Source organism: Brassica napus, chromosome C9 (genome assembly GCF_020379485.1).
Source record: "Brassica napus cultivar Da-Ae chromosome C9, Da-Ae, whole genome shotgun sequence".
Classification (NCBI taxonomy): Eukaryota; Viridiplantae; Streptophyta; class Magnoliopsida; order Brassicales; family Brassicaceae; genus Brassica; species Brassica napus.
The window spans coordinates 64,869,678-64,889,434 of record NC_063452.1 but is presented as its reverse complement, the minus strand read 5'-3'; the positions used below and the strand labels follow the sequence as shown (position 1 = coordinate 64,889,434).

Below are 19,757 nucleotides of genomic sequence, written 5' to 3'. Positions count from 1 at the left end.
TCCAACAAACATTGTTTAATTAATTAATTATTAGTATTACAAAATAAAAAAAAAACTTAAATACATTGACAATGTCTCTAAGTTTCCTTTTCCGCGAATCATTTTTTGCAACAACCAATAAAAAATATTAGAATTTATATTCAGTTTTATAAGAAATATCATATTATACAATAATATAAGCAGAGAAAGTTGACCTAAAACGCAATAAAGTTTTACCCTAACATAAGAAAACTGATTGTTGAAAAGCTTTGGATGATAAACCAAAACAAAAAATAGAACTAAAATTTGAAAGAAACATATATATAAAATAAGTTGAATTACTATGGAGAAATATATATAAATCGTTAGTGGTATTAAAATAAAAATCATGAGAAAATTGTTACAATTGACAACGATATATATATATGATCCAATAGCACGCCTTATCGTCTCTCTTTGGAAGTATTTTACAGACCGCGCTAGTATAATATTCAACAGAAAGTTTAAAGACCATAAAGTCTACATTGAGTTGTTTATTTTTCAAAACCCCCAAAGCTAAAACAAGAAATGAAACTAATACAATAGTAATGGTTTCCTTCTCATCTGTCTAAAGTTTTTCTTTTATATCTTCTTGTTTCCAACTTAGTTTTGCGTTCCTCATGGATCATGATATCGAGAAGAGAGTGATTGATCACAGACGACTAAACCAATCATCACTTTTCACCGCGTTTGCGTTCAGCTTTATAACTCTGATCGCGGTTACCACGTTGGTTCTAATGTCTAATTTCTCGATGCAGCCGCAGAGGGATTTCTCAGAGGTGAAGATAGAGATCAAGAGAGTGATTCCACAGCCACACTTACCTCTGAGCTCCGAGGACGAAAGTAAAAGCAAGAAAGTGGTGATGACTTCTCCTAACCCTAACATCACTACTGTAAACAAAAAGATCCTAGTACTTATCGAGATGTTCAGTGGAGATAACTTGTCTGACAAGTTTCAAAGGAAGGCCAATGAGTTTGTCGGAGATTCTGGATGCGAAGTCAACTTCGTCATGACATGGATATCACCAGCTGATTTGTTCGGAAAGAGAGAGGTCTTAGCTATTGAAAGTGTCTTCAAGTCTCATCCTCATGGTTGCTTGATGATCCTATCAGCAACCATGGATTCTCCTCAAGGTTATACAACCTTGAAGCCGTTTCTTGATCGTGGTTACAAAGTTGTTGCAGTCACGCCGGATCTGCCTTTTCTACTCAAAGGAACCACCGGAGAAAAGTGGCTAGAAGAAATAAGAAGCGGGAAAAGAGATCCGGGAAAGATATCATTGGCTCAGAATCTGTCAAACCTCATGAGGCTTGCCTACTTGTACAAATACGGAGGTGTTTACTTAGACACCGACATGATCCTTCTCAAAAGCTTCAAAGGGCTTAACAACATTATTGGAGCTCAGACGCTTGACCCTTCCTTCACAAACTGGACGAGATTGAACAACGCGGTGCTAATATTCGACAAGAACCATCCTCTCTTGCTCAAATTCATCGAGGAATTCGCTCGAACTTTCAATGGAAACGTATGGGGATACAACGGACCGTACCTGGTTTCTCGAGTGGCGACTAGAGCAGCAGTGGAGGAGGAGTACAACAACTTCACCGTCATGCGACCTTCTGCGTTCTATCCAGTGAACTGGCTAGAGATAGAGAAGTTCTTCAAGGTGCCAAAGACGGAGAAAGAGTCGAAATGGGTCAAGGTCAAGCTTCTTCAGATGCAGAGGAGAAGCTATGGGTTGCATCTTTGGAATAAATTTAGCAGAAAGTTTGAAATCGAACAAGGGAGTGCCATGTGGAGATTAGTATCAGACCATTGTATAATCTGTCAAATCGGTTCTGCATCATCATCATAGTCTTTTGTTTGTATAATTGTATTTGTTCAGAGTTCAGTTGCACTGTTTATAAGCTTGCTGTATTGTAAGGGCAACATTATCAATAGGTCCCCAAATGAAAGTCCCCAAATGAATAGTACAAGGACTCACAGGGACTCACCTCATTTGTCCCTTATTTAGGGACTTTTTCTCTTCTTTTTTCCTCGGTCCTGATGTTTTGTGGCCTCTCCCCCTCCTTAGGAACCCTTAAGGGACTAACCGATAATGTTGGCCTAAGGATTCAATAGGCCTCAACACTGTGGTCCAAAGATTCAATGTTATCAGTCGGCTTCTTCCATTAAGCCTAGTAACTTGGGTCTATATTGGGCCTTATCAAAAGGACCTCTATAGTCATTGCTTATTGTTTTCTTGCGAAATACGACTATTTTACACGAACTCTGCACGAGTGTCGGGCATTTTTTCGGTTTAAGGTCGGTTTGGTTTATGTTCTTCGGATTATTCGGATTAGAGTATTTAGAAACCGGAATTTTTTTGGGTTAGTTTGGTTCGGGTAATGTCGGGTTCGGGTCAAGATTTCTATTTTTTTTAATAAAACTCGAAGTGAAATCGGATTATAAATAATTCGTGTTTGGTTCGGGTTTAAAGTCTAAAACTGAAAAAATCCAGAAATCTGAGTTAAACCTGGAAAAACCAAAAAAAAATATTCAGATAATCCGTATATATAGTTCGGGTTTTTTTGATATTTTTATTTATAAATTATATTTTCTATATATTAAATTTTTTTAAAAATTAATATTCTTAATATATTCAAAATATTCAGTTCGTTATCGATTCGGTTTCAGCTTTTTGGGTTTAGAAATATAAGAAATGTTATGTAATTTTCGGTCCGATTCCGGTTCGGTTTTGGATTACGGCCAATATGCCCAGGACTACTCTACACCAGGTTGATTGCATCATACGTACGTTTGTTATGAAGACAATTTTTTCTGAGAATAAAGATATTTTATTTTGTAGATTTTGGGAGGAAATAATAAAGTTATCTTTTAATCATTGTCGTCCTTGGATTCAAAAATTTGACGGATGGGCTGAATGAATGATTAAATAAATGATAACCAGCTTTGTCAGCATCCAGTTGTTTTTTACTAGTTTGGAAATAAGTTCGTCATAAACCTGAAGATCACGTGTGATGTTAACCAAATTTCAAATATATATAACATTGTTAATTCGCTGATATACGTACGTTTCTTTCATACATAGGAAAAAAAAAAGAAAACTGAAGAAAATCACACTTTCATACTTCACTAACGGCGGTGGTGATTACCGGTGGCCGGAGTAGGAGGAGGAGGAATCGGCGACTTGCATTGATAGCACTTGGCAAAGAGGCCAAAAGTGTCAATTTGCCTGATGAAGTTGGTCATGCTTGCCCATCCTCCAAACCCGAACCCCAGAACTAGCACCCAAACCACCACAAATGCGTTTATCACATAAACTCCGCTCCAGCTTGGCAAAAAGAACGGCGGCTTCTCCGCCGCATTCTGCCACGTCGTTAACGTAACGAATAAGAAATAATCAATACATTGTACGTATATCATCCCGTCAACTAATCTACTTCTATTATAGTTATATATATCTACGAAAATACATATGTTTCTTTTGTTTGTCAAAAGATTACTAGAATGTGCTGTGTGTATTAAACAATCTATCGTACTAGTCAAGTGGTAATAACGGCCACATTATATACGATACTGGACCTACATACCTCATTGATTTTGGATTAAATGCAAAAAGCATAAGCCAGCTCATCTGTATAACCTACGTTCTTTTTCAGTTTCTCTCTCTCCCCTATGTTATGTTTGTGGTAATTTATCTTCGAAACTACTATGTAATCAAATAAATAGTATATTTCTTTCGTTGGGTTCATATATCTATCATATATACAGGGGTAGATTAATCTGACCAAGAGAGGAATATAGCTAGTACCCGACGGGCAGAGGCGGTGCGGTAGGTGAGCATATGGGCTAAGGCAGGGATGATGTAGACGGTGAAGCTAACGAGTAGAGCTCCAACCGCGGAGTTTATGGGACCAAAAAAAGGGAAAATGATGGCTAGAAACCATATAGGAACCACCACCGGCAGCCTCACGATCGCTCTTAGACATATGCTTTTAGTGTGGTGCATTCCTATTGCTTTTTCCCATACGAAGTATAACGGTGTACACGCAAATCCAAATGTTATAAACTGTATATAAATCCAAAAAGAGAAAAGAAAAAAAAATCTCATCAGAAACATTTCCACTTATGTTATAAATTTGTAATCAATTTAGTATTCATTTGGTTGGACGTTAAAACAAATAACCGATTATTAACATGACATAACCTAAACATTCCTTTCAGTATTAAATGTTCATCGCGAAAGAGGATAAGGTCCCTAGTATGCACGGGTATGGTATAAAATAATGGCATGGAACTGGACCAACAATTAATATACAGTGGAATTATTGGGAGACATATTAAGTTAGATAGGAACCTGATGGATGAGCATGAGGATGACGGCGGCATCACGGAAACGCGTTTTAGGGAGGAGAGAGAAAGCATTTGAGTGGTTGAGAAGCTGGTCGCCGAAAGCCCAATAGACGGCGGAGGCTGACGGAAGCGTTAACGTGAAGACGTACAGTGTCGCCATCAGGTATATGCTCTTAAACTTCCTTGGTTTCCACATCGCATGCATTATTTCCCTGTTATTTATAATTTATATTTATAAATAAATTGAAAAAGGAAGAGCACAAAAGTCACTGCCGTTGGATCTCTTGGTCCAACCAGAGATTGCGGTCCGGTCCGACCAGTAAGGTTATGTTACGTACTCTAAAATATGTATATATCGTGAGTAAACAAACAAAAAAAGTTAGAAAAGGTCGTGGAAAAAAACCTAGTGTGCCAAAAAGGTATTTTTCTTTGTATATTGCTTAATAATGATTTTGTCTGTTTGTGCAGTTCGGACAGAATCTAAAGTAACCGGCAAAAGCTGCATATATACAAGTTAAAAGAGAAGAGTAAACTAAAAAGAAAGAAACACTCTTCAGAGAAACTGCCCTCTTTTTAATTAAAACTATAAGATTCTCAGTACTTTCAGCAAAACAAATGTTGGATATGCAAAATAGATTTTAACTTAGTTTACTTAATCAGAAATGAATTATAGAATTTACTGTTGCGAATCCATCTACCTGATTATTTTTTGTTCTTTGATGGTTGCGAAATATACAATAAACTGAAAAAAGGACTTACACAGTCACAGCGTGTCCACCAAATGTATAGAGGATGTTGGTAGCTCCGGTAAAGTACAGCACAAGTTTGGTCGGACCAGAATGTGTCACACCCTCAGCCTATAAATTAAATCACAATAACAATGAGAGAACGGTATTATTGAAACCACAATTGATTGCTTTCATGTCAAACTGAAAACCTATTTGATTGTGACATACTTGGCCATGGAGAAATGCGGCGATGGTGAGGTACCAAGCAGTGTAAGTGGTCATGGCAAGACCGAGGAAAGACCAAATACGGTAATTGTGGAAAGATGGTATGAAGACGGTCGTGGCACAACAAGCACCAAATATATACGTCCAAGTCCTCTTGTCCAGTCTATCGTTTATGTAATATATATTGCTGCAACACACCAAGACATGACATAAATCTAAATACTTATAACATTATTCTAGCATGGAAAATTCCGTTAAATTATATAATAAAGAGATTGGGAAAAAAAGGGAAAAGAACCTAGCACAAGCGATGAGCTGGATGACTGATCCGAATAACAAGAAGGTGCAATTAAATGCGAGCCCCGCTACTTTCCAGTACGGACCCAGCAGCCCATCAAGCACTTCAAACCACTTCCATTTTACATATTTATTCACACACACCAAAAAAAACATCAATTAAGTTCAGTATATATGAGTTATAAAATCTTAACCTAGAATTATATTTACCTGAATAACGTGGTTTTTGAATGATTTGGCCTCTTGTTTCTCCATTCGGGCTCGATACTCGACGTAAAGAACACTGATGAGGTAAGCAGTCCAAGATCCCATTAGTCCATAGAATATTTGTAGCAATATTCCTGATAACATCCCCAGCTGCGAGAACGAATACGGCAGTGTCAACAGCACCTGTGCCACCTGCAGTAATCATTTTTTATTAAATAACTCTTATGAGAATTCGATTCGATTCTCTCGGAATATAACGTAAAAACAAATATGCGCTTGTATTTACTTTCAATGGACATTGACCCGATACAATAATTTGTAAGAAAGTGGAAGTCTGACTATTCATTAAACTATATTAGTGTATTTGTCATAGTTAACAGTGAACGAGATCGTTCTTAATACTATACGTTAGTAGTAAGATTACGGTGAATGTTTTTCATTTCAAGAATGTTTTCCTTTTTAAAAGAAATCCTTAAAAATAAACAACAAAAAGTAAGCTTAGTAAAAAGAAGAAAAAACTTTGTTTTGGTTATTATGATAAAAGGTAACTTTTTTTTGTACTGCTTTTGTAAAAATCATTCAAATAATTAACCAAAGTATATATGTATCATTACTTGATTGGAGGCACAGCTGAACCAGGCGTCCCAAGCGGACCCGCCATGCCAGAGAAAACTCTTCATGCTAAATCCATCACTGGCATCGCCGCTGTTTATATCCTCTGCAGTTGAATCTTCCACTTTTCCACCGGCTCCGTCATCCCCCGCCTCGCTGACGCCTGAGACCACTATTGCCTCCTCCGCTTGCTTCTCACCCGACATTATCTGTCGATTTCTGTAAGGTTAACGAATCAAACTATTATGCAGAAAACCAACAGAAAAATGAAAAGTTTATTTGTTAATTTCTTGATTTGAAAATATATAATCGTTTTCCTTTATGCCTGAGAAGAACATGAAGACTGTTTAATACCTCTGTCTCAGTCTCAAATCTTGAAAGCAAACTAAGCAGAGTGTAATTAAAACGAGCAAGAGAGAGAGAGAGAGATTTGACCCCAAAAAAAAGATAGAGAGAGAATGAAGAGCTTTGTTTATGTAACAACGGTGCGTGAGTTATTTATAATAAAAGAAAAAGAAAAGAAACAATGGTGAGTGAGTAAGTAGGAGGAGAGCAGTGTAATAGCGAAGCCTAATTAAAATGCTGTCTTAATGCGGCCGCCTTCGTTTTAAGTATGCTCAGATGAGAGAGAGAATAAAAGCAGGGGAAGCTTTTTCTTCTCTTTTTACCTGCTGCTTTTCATACGATTCTACCATGTGGACTAGTATACGACAATTAAAAACCTTCTCCGGTTTAATTGTGTAAACTCTCTCTCTCTCTGTCTCTACATGGTTTGAAAATAAATTTGTTTAAACGTCTATGGTTTTTCTCTTTGGGAATATGCTGAAGTACTATGGAATTACACAATGCTTTTTGTTTTTGTTTTTTAAATCGATCAATGTGTAAATCGTACTTGATGAGAAAAAGAGATTGTACACTATCTAAGTTAAATGAAGTGCTTTTTATATGTGAATTTAACATTTTTTTTGGCTCAACGTCAACTTTTCATTATCTAAATGTTAATTCAAAATTATAATTTCAAGAGATTTTAAACCCAATATACAACCGATGAGATCTAGTAATGCCTACGAACATTGAGCGGGATCCTACATTACCCAATCTATTCATCGGTGTATTTTTCACTCCAATGACACGAGTTCCTCCCACGATCCGAGAAAACCCGTCTCTTGACCCCTACTTAGACCACACGAACCAAAACCAGATTCTAACTAAAGTACAAGCGATTGGTCTCTACAAGATTTGACTTCAGTCCTTGTACTTCATCGCCAAACAGCGCATTTTGGACTTGATCCTATATGAATTTAACATTTTATATAAAAATCAAATTGGGTAACCAGTTTTATAAAGATTTTAGTTTTACTACTAAAAATTAGAAAATGATATTTTGATCAGTATGAAAATATATTGATTAATAGTTTCATATCGTCGCTATTATTCTGGTTAATTATATACTAACACATAACATAAATCTAAATGATTAATTCGATTTATATTACATATTTGTTATTTAAGTAACACACCGCATTATATTTTTATATAAAGATATTCTTCTTATTCCCCTTAATGAAAACTGTAAAATTTGGGGAAAGATGAGAGTGAGAGTGGCAGTGTTACATAGTGTCAGCTTGAGCCGAGCCATTCATTCGTTGTAGTTGTAGGGATGAAACTTCTCACGAGTTTAAAGCAAAAGCCCACGCGCGCCATCAAGCCCTTGAACCCCACCTGCCCCGTTCACGTCCCTCTACGCGTGCCTCCTTTTGTTCTCTCTGAATCGCAATCATCTTTCCAAACCATTTCGTCAGATCGGTTTAGAGTTTGGAAACACCCCCATGTCGTCATTGGTACGATCTTATGTCATGTAGAATCATTCTATGAACCATAATTACACGAAGAGAATGGAAAATGCTTTGTTTGTTTTTTTTGGGGGGGCTTTTATTAGTGCGTTTTGGCAACACAGAAGTTGAAGAAGTATCAAAGTAATGGGACTTTGATGCCTTCGGGTCTTTTCAAGAAAGTGAATAGAGACTAGAAGAAGCAGTTTTTTCTTCCAGCTGTACCCCCTCTGATTTGATTCTTCAACTCAACTCAACCCACCAGAGATTCTACATACCAAGATTAGTGTCTATCAATATCATAACACTGTATGGAATGAAAAAAAAAACTCGCTAGCAATCGTCTCGAAATATATTACTTGTAAGATATTCTTGATACTGTCATAACTAGCATTTTGTTATATATCGGACGGTGGTTCTGTTTTGCATTCACATGTTTATATTATAATCTTTTCATATTTGTAAGATATAAAACTCACTTCTTCTTTTTTTTTTGGTAAAAATATAAAACTCACGTATTTCAATAATTGAGACGATAATTTTTTTTTTATTTTAAAGAGAAGGAAAATAGTACTGTAGAAGAAATTGACATAAAAAGTGGGTGGGAGACAAGACAAACGTATTAGGGATGGATATAGAGTTGTGTGAAGTGAGACCATTACATTAGATCAACCGACCATTCGTATTGTTGGCATATGAATTCGTTGAAAGGATCTATTTCTTCATTATTACTTCCAATTAGTTTTTGCATGCTGACTCCAAAACTTATAATACTAATGTTTAACCAATATTTTGAACCGTATATAATTAAGTTTCGAGATCATGTATCTAATTATCATTTGAATACGTCGAATTCTCCAGGTTTTAAGATGACCTGCTCAAAATCATCTTGTTTTAAGTATTCTCGTACATTCTCTTTGTTGTAGCATGTTAGTTTCGCTTTTAACTTAAAAGAGTTCTCCCCCATTTGAATATTATGCAAAAAAAAATAGTTAAAATGAGTTTTAAAATATTTTTCTTTATATTATTTTATTTCTGCAAGAAGACATTTTTAGTTTCCAATTTATAGTTGAATATTTTCCATTAGATGAGGAGTTAACGACAGTTTTTAACAGTGCGCATTACAAGAGTGACATCAGGAAATGAAATCAATCGATGGATGTGATTTTCCTTAACAAGATTGGAACCCAATGCTCTTGGGATGAGTTAGGAATCCACTGCTATTAGTTTGTTTTTTGAAATGAAATACATATATTTCAAATCAGATGATTTGATTACAATTATGAAAAAAAAATGGTAGGATTAAAAAAGATGGAACTTAAAAGTCAGAATATTCATGGGCCGACCATTTGAATTTACGCACGGACATGTTTTACTTATTATAGTACTTACTAGTCTAGAATAATACATGGGCTCAGGCCTATTTAACATTATTGGAGCTCTGTTTGGTGTTTTTCTTCGAAATTGGCAGGGGCATAAAACACGAGAAACAACAACTGTTTTTGTTGTCTTATCTCAAGCAGAGTATCTTCCAATTGGGGTCTAAGCTTGAAATTTATTAATTTGCTGGCTGCTACAGATATCACTAAGCTGCCTGTATATCGTGTGGAAATCAGGCGGGGGTATATCGATTAAGTCTGGTGATTTTTTTGTTGCCCATAAGGTGTTTGATAGAATGCCTATGTGACAAACTCCTTGTGGTTTAACTTATCTCTGATTTCTCATTTTTTCTTATAATTTTGAAGAGATGGGAAAAGCTTCTCGGGACAAAAGAGTATGTATTCATTCAATATTCCCCAATGGCGCCATAATAAGAATATCAAGCTCGCTTGTTGTTTTTGTGGTGCAGGATATATACTATAGAAAAGCCAAAGAAGAAGGATGGCGTGCGAGAAGTGCGTTTAAGCTTCTTCAGATTGATGAGGCATTCAACATTTTCCAAGGTGTGAAGAGAGTTGTAGATTTATGTGCTGCACCTGGTAGCTGGAGTCAGGTACGGTTTATCTTTATTCACATTGCCCATCATCTCATGATTCTGACTCTCTCTGTTTAGCTAGTCTCTCTACCTAGTTGAGAGTAAGTTGCAGTCTCAGTTTAGCTCGGTGTTATTCTGAATCTAATTACTATTAGTCAACCTCGTTTTGTAGGTTTTGAGTCGTCAATTGTATCTTCCAGCAAAGTCCTCAGCTGAGTCAAAGTAAGCTTCATTGTTTTTTTTTTTTTTTTAATTCTGCTCATTTTTGAAAAATCACGCCTTGTTGACAGAGAAGGAGATGTTCCTCTTATAGTGGCCATAGATTTGCAGCCTATGTCTCCAATCGAAGGTGTCATCCAGGTTCAAGGGGACATTACTAATGCTCGTACTGCCCAACTCGTGATTTTTCTTCTCTCTCTCTTGTATTTATACGTTATGCTCCAAGTTCATTTTGTGTTTGTTTCTATAGCTTACCCTCTTTCTTTTTCTTTTCTTATTTGTTTTTTTCTCAAAGGTTATTAGACACTTTGACGGTAGCAAAGCAGACTTGGTTGTTTGTGATGGTGCTCCAGATGGTATAACGTTTTGTTTCACAGTTCACTTTTTTTTTAAAGACATTATGCTCTATCAAAATTAACTTCTTGCGAAATTTGGGGGTGTAGTTACCGGTTTGCATGACATGGATGAATTTGTCCAGTCCCAGCTCATACTAGCTGTAAGTTTCTAACTTGTAAAGCATGTGTTTCAAAGAACAACAAAAGAAAACTCTTTTTGATTTTGTTTTCATCAGGGCTTAACAATTGTAACACATGTTCTTAGAGAAGGTGGGAAATTCATTGCGAAGATATTCCGCGGAAAAGATACAAGTCTCTTGTATTCTCAGGTTAGTTTTTTTGCTCTTATCAGAATATCATCATCTGTTACTTTCTTTACTGAGATATACTCCAGTTATTTTGCTTTTATTTATATATGTGTAGCTCAAGTTGTTTTTCCCAACTGTAACCTTTGCAAAACCGAAAAGCAGCCGCAATTCTAGCATAGGTATATTAAAAAAGAAAGAGTATTAACTTTCATATGTGCAAGTATTATCTGCTTACACTTTAAGGTTAATCATCATCAAAGATGTAAAATGTTGATTGCATTTCTACATTTTTGTTTTTTTTTCTTATATAGAGGCTTTTGCAGTCTGCGAAAATTACTCTCCACCAGAAGTATTTCACCCAAGAGATCTGCATCGTCTCTTGGAGAAAGTGGGCAGCCCTTCAGGTGGAAGCCATCTCGGTAATAAAAAATAAAAAACTCTTTTTTAACTTCATCTTCTCTTCAAGTTAGACACAACTAACATTGTGTATTGTTGAGTAATACTCTTTCAGTTTACTCTTTCTCAACCAAACTCCCACCTAAAAAAAATGCTCTCTTCATGTGAATTTAACACTTTGGGCAAGACAAAGAAGTCTACTTTCCTGTTACGTCACCTTCAACAAGAGAAGAGTCTTTTTTTTTGGGGTTAATGTTACTTGAGAGATATTCTTGGTACTCTTTGCAGATTGCAGTAGTGGTTGGCTTGAAGGACCCAACAAAGTTTATATTCCATTCTTGGCATGTGGTGACTTAACCGGTTATGACTCAGACCGGTCTTACCCACTCCCAAAAGAAGCAGATGGATCGTCATACCAGAGTTTGGACCCGGTTCAGCCTCCGATCGCACCACCTTACAAACGAGCTTTAGAGCTCAAGAAAGCTTCAGCACAAAGCATCCGAGACGCATGAGGTAATAAAAATATAAACTATGAAAAAGCTTTTCATTGGATTCTTTAAAAGAGGCTTTAGTTAATGTGTCCCCTGCTGCTACAGTTCCTGAAACCCTTAATATTTTGTTATGATGAGTTTATATATCTTTTTTAGAAAAAGATTTAATATACTTTATTATCTAATTGGGAATTTTAAATTAAAAATATTTGTTATTTATTTATTAACCTTTTGTTATGAAGACAAAATATTGGGTCAATAAAGAAGGAAGCTTTCTCTGTTTCATATGGTCCTCCTGTGATTTTTCGACCCCACTTTGTTTTTGTCTTTCTTTTAACTTATGGTAAGAGTTCTTCCTTCTGCATAATAACGAAAATTCTTCGTTTGAACGTAATCTTATACTTTTGAAATTCAACGATCAATGGTTCATTAAAATTCGAAAGCTGTACAACTTATTAGAAAAATAAATCTGACCATAGTTGTGAACACTTGTAAAAAACACGAAAGTGTAAACAAATGTGTCGTAATTATTATTATTATTATTATTTTGCTTAAAATGTCTTTATTAGTTACCGTACGATTTTAATATTCTGTCGAAATAAAGCCATGAAGTGGCTTATTGTCTGCAAGAAAACTTAAGAAAAAGATTGAGGAATTATAACGAATCTGTAGTAACTATCTAAATGAGTCATTAACTCTAAAAAAGAAAAGGAGATATAATCAACTGATCTATGCAGTTTCAACTCTTTTACATCACAAAATTTGTTTGGAGCTTTTGAATCGACCGGAACCTGAGTTGTGTGGGTCACACATATTTTAGCAAGACCAGGCAGAGATGGAGTTTGATCTCGACAGAGACGAAGAAGAGTGTAAGAACTCGATGCAGTCCTCAATAGCTTCTGCACGGTGAGACTCTGACTCGTTTACAGACTTTGACTTCACCAGATAAATCGACGATGAAGAGGAACAAGACAAAGACGAAGAAGAAGTAGAAGTAGACTGCGTGGATTTGGTGTTACTACTAGTCTTCCTTCCCAGTGACATAAAACGCAACGTTTTGGCGACTCCGGCTCCAATACGCCGGAGTAATCTCCTCGCTCTTGGCGAACTCCTGACGCTGAAACTGAAAACTCCGTCGCTGACGACCCTCCGACGACCGTTGTGTGTTGGATAGATGATCGGTTCCTCGTTCCCTCCTTCAGGGTCCGGACTAAAGCTTACTCTTTTGGATCCTATTCGAGACATATTCTTGTGCCTGCACTCTGTAGGGAGCGAGAGAGAGAATACCAAATGGAGACGTGAGACGTTTTGAAGAGTATTTATGGGGGAGAAGTGTACGTCTTGAAGAATTATGGTGGTGGGGAGAAATACAAAGTCAGATGAAAATGCAGGGTTTATATATGAAAATAAATGTGAAAAGTTTCTTTATAAATATAGATGGTTCATGATCTAGCTGTGTTTAGTTTGTATATATATAAACTAATGTATTTGTTTTTTTTTAACAAAACAAAAAACATTAGCTTGTGGAGTTTTTATGAAGACGATGTACATGGTTTGTTTAATACAAAAATTTAGTCCAAAGTAATAAGAAGATACGTCGTTACATATGTATTGATAAATTTAAAATAGGAGACAAAAGCAGAAATCAGATTGATTCTCTTCTTGTCAGCTTTGCCTTTTTTTAGGTGATATATTAGGGGTCCTACCCATTGTTGTCAGACTACTGTTTCCCTCTCATATATTATTTCAAATAATTCTTGATGTATAGTAAAATTATTTACAATATCTTTTTTAGTAACTTGTGATATTTCATTTCTTTCATATTTAAAAAAAAATTCATAGTAACTAATCTTTATGTAACCCAAGTCATATTTTTTTTTTTGTTGTTGCAAATTCTAAATCATCTTTGGGCACGAAAGACTGATTACTTTTTTCCAAGATGGGCCAATAGAACAAAAAGTTATAGTTCATAGCTGAGTTCATTAACAATAATATGGGCCTGTTAACCCATATGGGTTTTTAATCAATTAACAAGATTCTCTGCTTGAAAACACTCACAAGATAATCCAATATATGCCATAAAAAAATGTTGAAACTTGTCCTTAAAAAGATGAATATATTTTTTGTTTTATATTTTTTTAGAAATTTAATTTTTATATTTGTATTTTTATTATATTAGCATTTTCTTATATAATATTTCTCTTAAATAATTAATAATTTTTTTTAATAATTATATTAAAATAGTTAGACCGCACTTATATCAATAGGTTATGTTCATGTTTTAATAGAATAGAAGTATTTAAACCGAAAATCCATAAATTATTGGTAATTGAGAAATAAAAAAAGATGTGTAATTTTTGAGGTTGGATATTCAACAAGTATATGGGAGCCAAGTAGTTTGTATATTAAAAAATGGAACACGAAGGGGAATATTCAATGGAATAAATTTTCGATACCATATATGAAGAAGCTTTGTCCCTTTTATTTTGCTTATTTTTCTCATTTTAGGGAATAATATATAAAAGAAATATGTCATTGGCGTATTGATTAGAGTTGATGATGTTATTTGCAATGTACAGGTAATTAGAGAATCCAACGACGTAATTAGGGTGCCAGACTTGATGATTTGATATATAGGTAATGAACACACAGTGGGACAAAATAATAAAAAGAAGTCAAATGTTTGTCTTGAACAGAACGTTATTGGGATCGTAATAAACTAGTATAAAAATAGTCATCATCGTTTAAACATTTCGTGTATGAATTGAGAATGTCAAATAAAGTTTGGTGTTTTGTGTTGTTCAGTTTATCTTCAGTAATACTAGCAGTATAGGCACCACCACATGAGTCAGTGTTATGAAGATTACAGTTTTGTTTAACCACATAAAGGTTCATAATACTAATACTAGTACAAGATGATTAAATAAAATTCGATTTTAAAGATATACTACAAAAAAATCACTGTAAAAAGAATAAGATAGAGAGAGAGAGTGTGGGTGGGTTGGATGTAGAGACGAAGTAGAAGCAAAAGCATATGCCGAGAAACGTTTGAAATGATGCCTCTGCTTCACAAAGCGGATATCCCTTCTTATTCATCAGATTCCTTCTCCCCTCCCCACACAAAGAAAAAAACAATTTTATCTCTAATCATCTTTTGCATTCTGACGTTGCCCTGTTTTTATTTTTATTACCATAACCAAAACCATCATCAAGGGATCATTTGTCAAAAAATAAAACCATGAACCTTTCTTTTTCTTCTCTCTCTGTAACATCTCCTCCCTTTCTTCCTAGCACGACCAAACACACTTGTTGTTGTTCTTCCTCTGCAACCACAAGGTGTTCTTTTGTTAACTCCCCTGTTTCCATCGGTGTTTCGTCTCCACGGAGATTACCCATTAGCTTGGTTCGCAAGCAATCTAAAACTTTCTTCGGGGTGGTTTCTACTTCGTCTGGGTCGAGGGATATGAAGTCTGTCACTCAAGTTAGTGGGGATGGAGACGAGGCTCCCCTTCTCGATCCCGAGTCCTACTCCAAGCCCAGGCGTATTGCTCTCTTTGTCGAGCCTTCCCCCTTTGCGTAAGCTTCCCTTTTGTTTTTATACAGACGAAATGTCTTTGCCTGCTTTGTGTTCGACGAAATGTCTCTGTGATCGTACTGGGTTTTTGATTCTGAAATTTTTAGTGATCATAACATGTCTCATTTGTCGTTTAATTAACCAAAAAAAAAAGTAATCTCTGTCTTAACTGTGCAGCTATGTCTCAGGTTACAAAAACAGATTCCAGAACTTCATTAGGTATCTTCGTGAAATGGGAGACGAGGTTTCTTCTTTTTCTGATTCTATTTCTTCATTCCCAACTATTACTTAACTGAAAAGTGAAAGATGCTCTCTTTTTTCTTTGTCAATCTGATTAAAAAACTGTTTTTGGCTTCATAGGTTATTGTTGTTACGACACATGAAGGCGTTCCCGAAGAGTTTTATGGAGCTAAAGTCATTGGCTCAAAAAGGTAACTATCTATCAACACTTAGCTACATAGCTAACTCAATGGATAGATGTTACACTCCATTTGGTAAAATATTATATATAGCTAATTCTTCTTTGATCTGCAGCTTCCCTTGCCCTTGGTACCAAAAGGTTCCCCTCTCCCTTGCGCTTAGTCCTCGAATTATCTCCGAAATTGCTCGCTTTAAGCCTGACATCATTCACGCTTCTTCTCCTGGGATTATGGTAAACAAGTCTCTTTGAACTCGCATCACTATAGCAGCATTTAGCAAAACAGTGAAGTTGAGAGAATTCCCCATTTATTTTTAAAAAAAAATTTCAGGTTTTTGGTGCTCTGGCTATAGCAAAAATACTATCTGTACCTATTGTAATGTCTTATCACACACACGTCCCTGTGTAAGCTCCCTCAAGCTTAATTGTCATCGAATATTTATTGGTTTATAATAATTCGTTAAATAACGACGACATGTTTCTCAAGATTAAGCTTGTGTTCATGTGCAGATACATTCCAAGATACACTTTTAGTTGGTTGGTCCAACCAATGTGGTCAGTGATAAGTATGTAAAACTCACTCTTTGTTTTTCTCAATTTTGTTCTGTGGTATTGTCAAGTAAGTAAAAATTGAATAAGAGGCTTTTTTTTTTATTTTTTTTATCAGGATTTCTTCACCGAGCGGCTGATCTTACATTAGTTCCTTCCGCTGCCATTGGCAAAGATCTTATTGCAGCTGGTGCAACCGCAGGTGAATGAATTCAGATTAAAACACTACAATATTTATACAAAACATTCTGTGATTGTTGAAAACTAACTTCCTGTTTATTACATGTTGAAGCTAATCAACTTCGACTTTGGAATAAGGGTGTTGATTCAGAAAGCTTCAATCCCTGTTTCCGCTCTCAAGAAATGCGTATAAGACTAAGGCAAGAAAATATGATCTGCTTTTTCTTTTATATGGATTAAGAATATAAATTCTTTCCTTGTGCTAATCTTCAATGCTTTATGATTTAATAGTAACGGTGAACCAGAAAAGCCTCTAGTCATCCATGTAGGTCGTATTGGCGTAGAAAAGAGTTTGGAGCTTCTAAAAAGGTTAGATTTCTTATGTAGCTTTACACTGGACTCACTCCTCCTTTTAGGTGGTGGTGGTAGTGATAGTGTGTCAAAAAACTGAATGTAATACAGTGTAATGGACAAATTGCCTGAAGCTCGGATTGCTTTCATTGGAGATGGACCATACAGGTACTAGTCTCTTGGCCATATTGCTTTCTAAAAAGAGGTTTAGACAGCATTGTGAATTTTAAAAATCTATGTGGTGTTTTCTTTTTTTTTAAAAAAAGAGAGGATCTTGAGAAGCTGTTTGCCGGAATGCCAGCGGTGTTCACGGGAATGTTACAAGGGGAGGAACTCTCACAAGCTTACGCAAGCGGAGATGTGTTTGTGATGCCATCAGAGTCGGAGACGCTTGGCCTTGTGGTTCTTGAGGCAATGGCTTCTGGACTTCCTGTTGTTGCGGCTCGGGCTGGTGGAATCCCTGATATCATCCCTGAAGATCAGGTCAGTGACTTATCTGAATCACTAAATTTAAGAACATGGTTTGGAAGTCGATTAAAAATATGATATATATACATCCAGTTGGTGCCAAGTGTCTTGTGTCTAAAAATCATGTTCTTGCATTGATTGTTCTTATGGACCGACCAAAGTAGGATTACTTTAGGTGATGTTTATGATATCTGATGTTATTTTTAGGAGGGGAAAACGGGGTTTCTGTTCAGCCCTGGAGATGTGGAAGACTGCGTGACAAAGGTGAGAAGTTTATTGAACGACAGTGAAACAAGAGACATCATAGGAAAAGCGGCAAGAGAAGAAACGGAGAAGTATGATTGGAGAGCAGCAACGACCAAGATACGCAATGAACAGTACAGTGCAGCTATCTGGTTCTGGAGGAAGAAGAAAGCTCAGGTTTTGGGACCACTCAATTGGTTGGTTAAACGACTCTTTCCTGTGCCCTCCGCAAGTTAACGCCTAGAATAAGTAAGTAATCAGAGCTGGCTTGTTATGTGTTTTTGGGAAGCTTTATGTTGTAAGATATGTGTCTATGTCTAATGTGGTTTTGGACTTTGGCCTTTCGGGTTCTAGTTTCGTCAAGTCACCGACTGTGTTTTTAATGTGTTAAATCATTACTACTATTTCTTTTGTTATGTATAAAAATGATTAGCAACTTGTGTTATGTTATGTTTCTCTTGCAAGGCTCGGACTAAATACAAGTAGTGCATATATATAGTATTGGTTCAACGATTACCACTAACACGAGTAAGATTAGATGTAAGAGGCAATAAGCAACTGATCTGTCAAGAGCCCATTTATTACACTAAAGCCTTTGGGCCTTTTGTTGCAAAGTGTACAAGTTTACAAGCATAGGTTGGAATCTCGGCGAGCTTCCCATCGTGATCGAAGCACCGTCTGCATTTCCTAGAGGCAGATAAAGCAGACGGGACGGTCCGCCACGGCTACCAGTGGAGTTCTAAAAACAACATACATAGTCCCTTCATTTGGTTGTGATTTAAATGGATAACATACATATATAGTAAGAATCTCGTTACTCTATTTATGCGTTACTAATTATTAAAGCTAATTTTATATATTGGTTTCTAAAAATTGAGATCTACCAGTTGTTTAGATAAATGTATCTTGATCACGTGATGAGGTAAAATTGATCGCTTATTTTTATGAATAATGTTGTACATTAAAACTTAATATTTGATCCATAGCATTTTGATGTTCCAAGTGATGCATGTACATTACCATCCATAGTCTTCGAGAAAGTTAATGGAATTCGGATTTAGTAGCATCCTACGAACTTCCCACTAGTCAGATACTTTTTTAGTGATCAGCAATACATTCATTATATATAGTATTCTTCTGTATTTGAATATATTTTTTTATTTTCATAATTTCCTCTTATTTTCTGCTCAAAATTTGCATATGCTTTTCTTATGAATTATTTATTTTTCATTTACATATATATAACCACTATGTTTTGCACGACATATTTGATATTATGGCTCTAACTTGTATTATCAGTTTAATTTATTGGCCAGAAAGTACTATAATCATATTTAAATTGTAATGATTATCTAATTTATAATAAACAAAATCACCAGTGACTCTTTTTATACTCAGATAACAAATGAGAAGCACTTCAAATGATTTATGTAGGATTACGTTTAACGTTCTGATTAAAAACAAAGAAGTTGTCCAAGTGAGACTGATAACCACCATAACAATTCACAAAAAGAAAATTTATTTTAAGATCTATTGACAAACGTGTATAACATGAAATAATTTATATTTGAAGTTTCAGTTAATAAAAAATAAAAAATAAAGGAAACTACAGTCTAAAATCATCATTTATCTGATAAAATATTATAAAATGGTTGACAAATACCTTTCAAGAAATATTACTGGAGGATAGCGTCTTACGTAAATGATTATATTTGTCGGGAAGCAATAGCCGAAGCAATTCATTTGGTCAGGAATTAGAAGTAATCGATCTATATTTGAGTGCGACAGTGAATTTTCTTTGTGGGTAAAAGTTCGTGGGCTAAGTAATAAAATCGAGAACTCTTAAAGTATAGGCCCATGTTAATATATAAAGTTAAAATGTATCGAAATGTTTTCGTGTTTTAGTTTGGATGTTCCAGGCTTCTTTCTCACGTGTTAAGAACTTGAGATACGGTTTGAGTATTTAATTTTAGA

The 19,757-nt window shown here is 35.5% G+C and overlaps 5 protein-coding genes across 28 annotated transcripts; 3 read left to right on the top strand and 2 right to left on the bottom strand.

Annotated features, from left to right (window-relative positions):
- The first annotated feature begins 46 nt into the window (after positions 1–46).
- LOC106435158 (lactosylceramide 4-alpha-galactosyltransferase) lies at positions 47–1,921 on the top strand. The gene has a single exon (XM_013876008.3). The coding sequence runs from the start codon at positions 639–641 to the stop codon at positions 1,872–1,874; it is 1,236 nt and encodes a 411-aa protein (XP_013731462.2). The 5' UTR covers positions 47–638; the 3' UTR covers positions 1,875–1,921.
- A 1,116-nt stretch (positions 1,922–3,037) lies between these two features.
- Positions 3,038–7,057, bottom strand: LOC106435878 (auxin transporter-like protein 1). 2 transcript variants are annotated; one of them, XM_013876806.3, is made up of 9 exons: positions 6,799–7,057; positions 6,447–6,663; positions 5,836–6,024; positions 5,627–5,739; positions 5,332–5,515; positions 5,135–5,232; positions 4,380–4,587; positions 3,834–4,091; positions 3,038–3,388 (listed from the first exon to the last, which is right to left on the bottom strand). In XM_013876806.3, exons 2-9 carry the CDS (start codon positions 6,648–6,650, stop codon positions 3,155–3,157), a joined length of 1,488 nt encoding a protein of 495 aa, XP_013732260.2. In that variant the 5' UTR covers positions 6,651–6,663; positions 6,799–7,057; the 3' UTR covers positions 3,038–3,154. The 2 variants fall into 2 exon arrangements, with proteins under 2 accessions (XP_013732260.2, XP_013732261.2); XM_013876807.3 differs by having other exon boundaries at positions 6,447–6,653; positions 6,799–7,037.
- A 2,664-nt stretch (positions 7,058–9,721) lies between these two features.
- Positions 9,722–13,533, top strand: LOC106435879 (putative tRNA (cytidine(32)/guanosine(34)-2'-O)-methyltransferase). Of its 23 annotated transcripts, none has more exons than XR_007328563.1 (11): positions 9,741–10,269; positions 10,424–10,473; positions 10,542–10,650; positions 10,766–10,826; positions 10,914–10,966; positions 11,042–11,134; positions 11,229–11,292; positions 11,425–11,532; positions 11,798–12,022; positions 12,821–12,869; positions 12,946–13,533. XR_007328563.1 is itself a non-coding variant. In XM_013876813.3 (11 exons), exons 2-11 carry the CDS (start codon positions 10,024–10,026, stop codon positions 12,019–12,021), a joined length of 933 nt encoding a protein of 310 aa, XP_013732267.2. In that variant the 5' UTR covers positions 9,743–9,939; positions 10,022–10,023; the 3' UTR covers positions 12,022–12,283. The 23 variants fall into 23 exon arrangements, 17 of the variants coding, with proteins under 17 accessions (XP_048624389.1, XP_048624388.1, XP_048624391.1 ...); XR_001287045.3 differs by having other exon boundaries at positions 12,930–13,533; XR_007328562.1 differs by having other exon boundaries at positions 12,738–12,869.
- Positions 12,590–13,245, bottom strand: BNACNNG03880D (josephin-like protein). Its single transcript, XM_013876820.3, has one exon. It carries the CDS (start codon positions 13,243–13,245, stop codon positions 12,817–12,819), a length of 429 nt encoding a protein of 142 aa, XP_013732274.2. The 3' UTR covers positions 12,590–12,816.
- Positions 13,534–14,991: 1,458 nt separating the features above from the next.
- On the top strand, positions 14,992–18,228 carry LOC106435863 (sulfoquinovosyl transferase SQD2). Its single transcript, XM_013876792.3, has 12 exons — positions 14,992–15,576; positions 15,752–15,818; positions 15,935–16,005; positions 16,109–16,226; positions 16,324–16,397; positions 16,503–16,558; positions 16,660–16,743; positions 16,834–16,921; positions 17,013–17,090; positions 17,184–17,240; positions 17,339–17,555; positions 17,748–18,228. The coding sequence occupies exons 1-12, from the start codon at positions 15,239–15,241 to the stop codon at positions 18,018–18,020; spliced, it is 1,521 nt and encodes a 506-aa protein (XP_013732246.2). The 5' UTR covers positions 14,992–15,238; the 3' UTR covers positions 18,021–18,228.
- Positions 18,229–19,757: the final 1,529 nt, after the last annotated feature.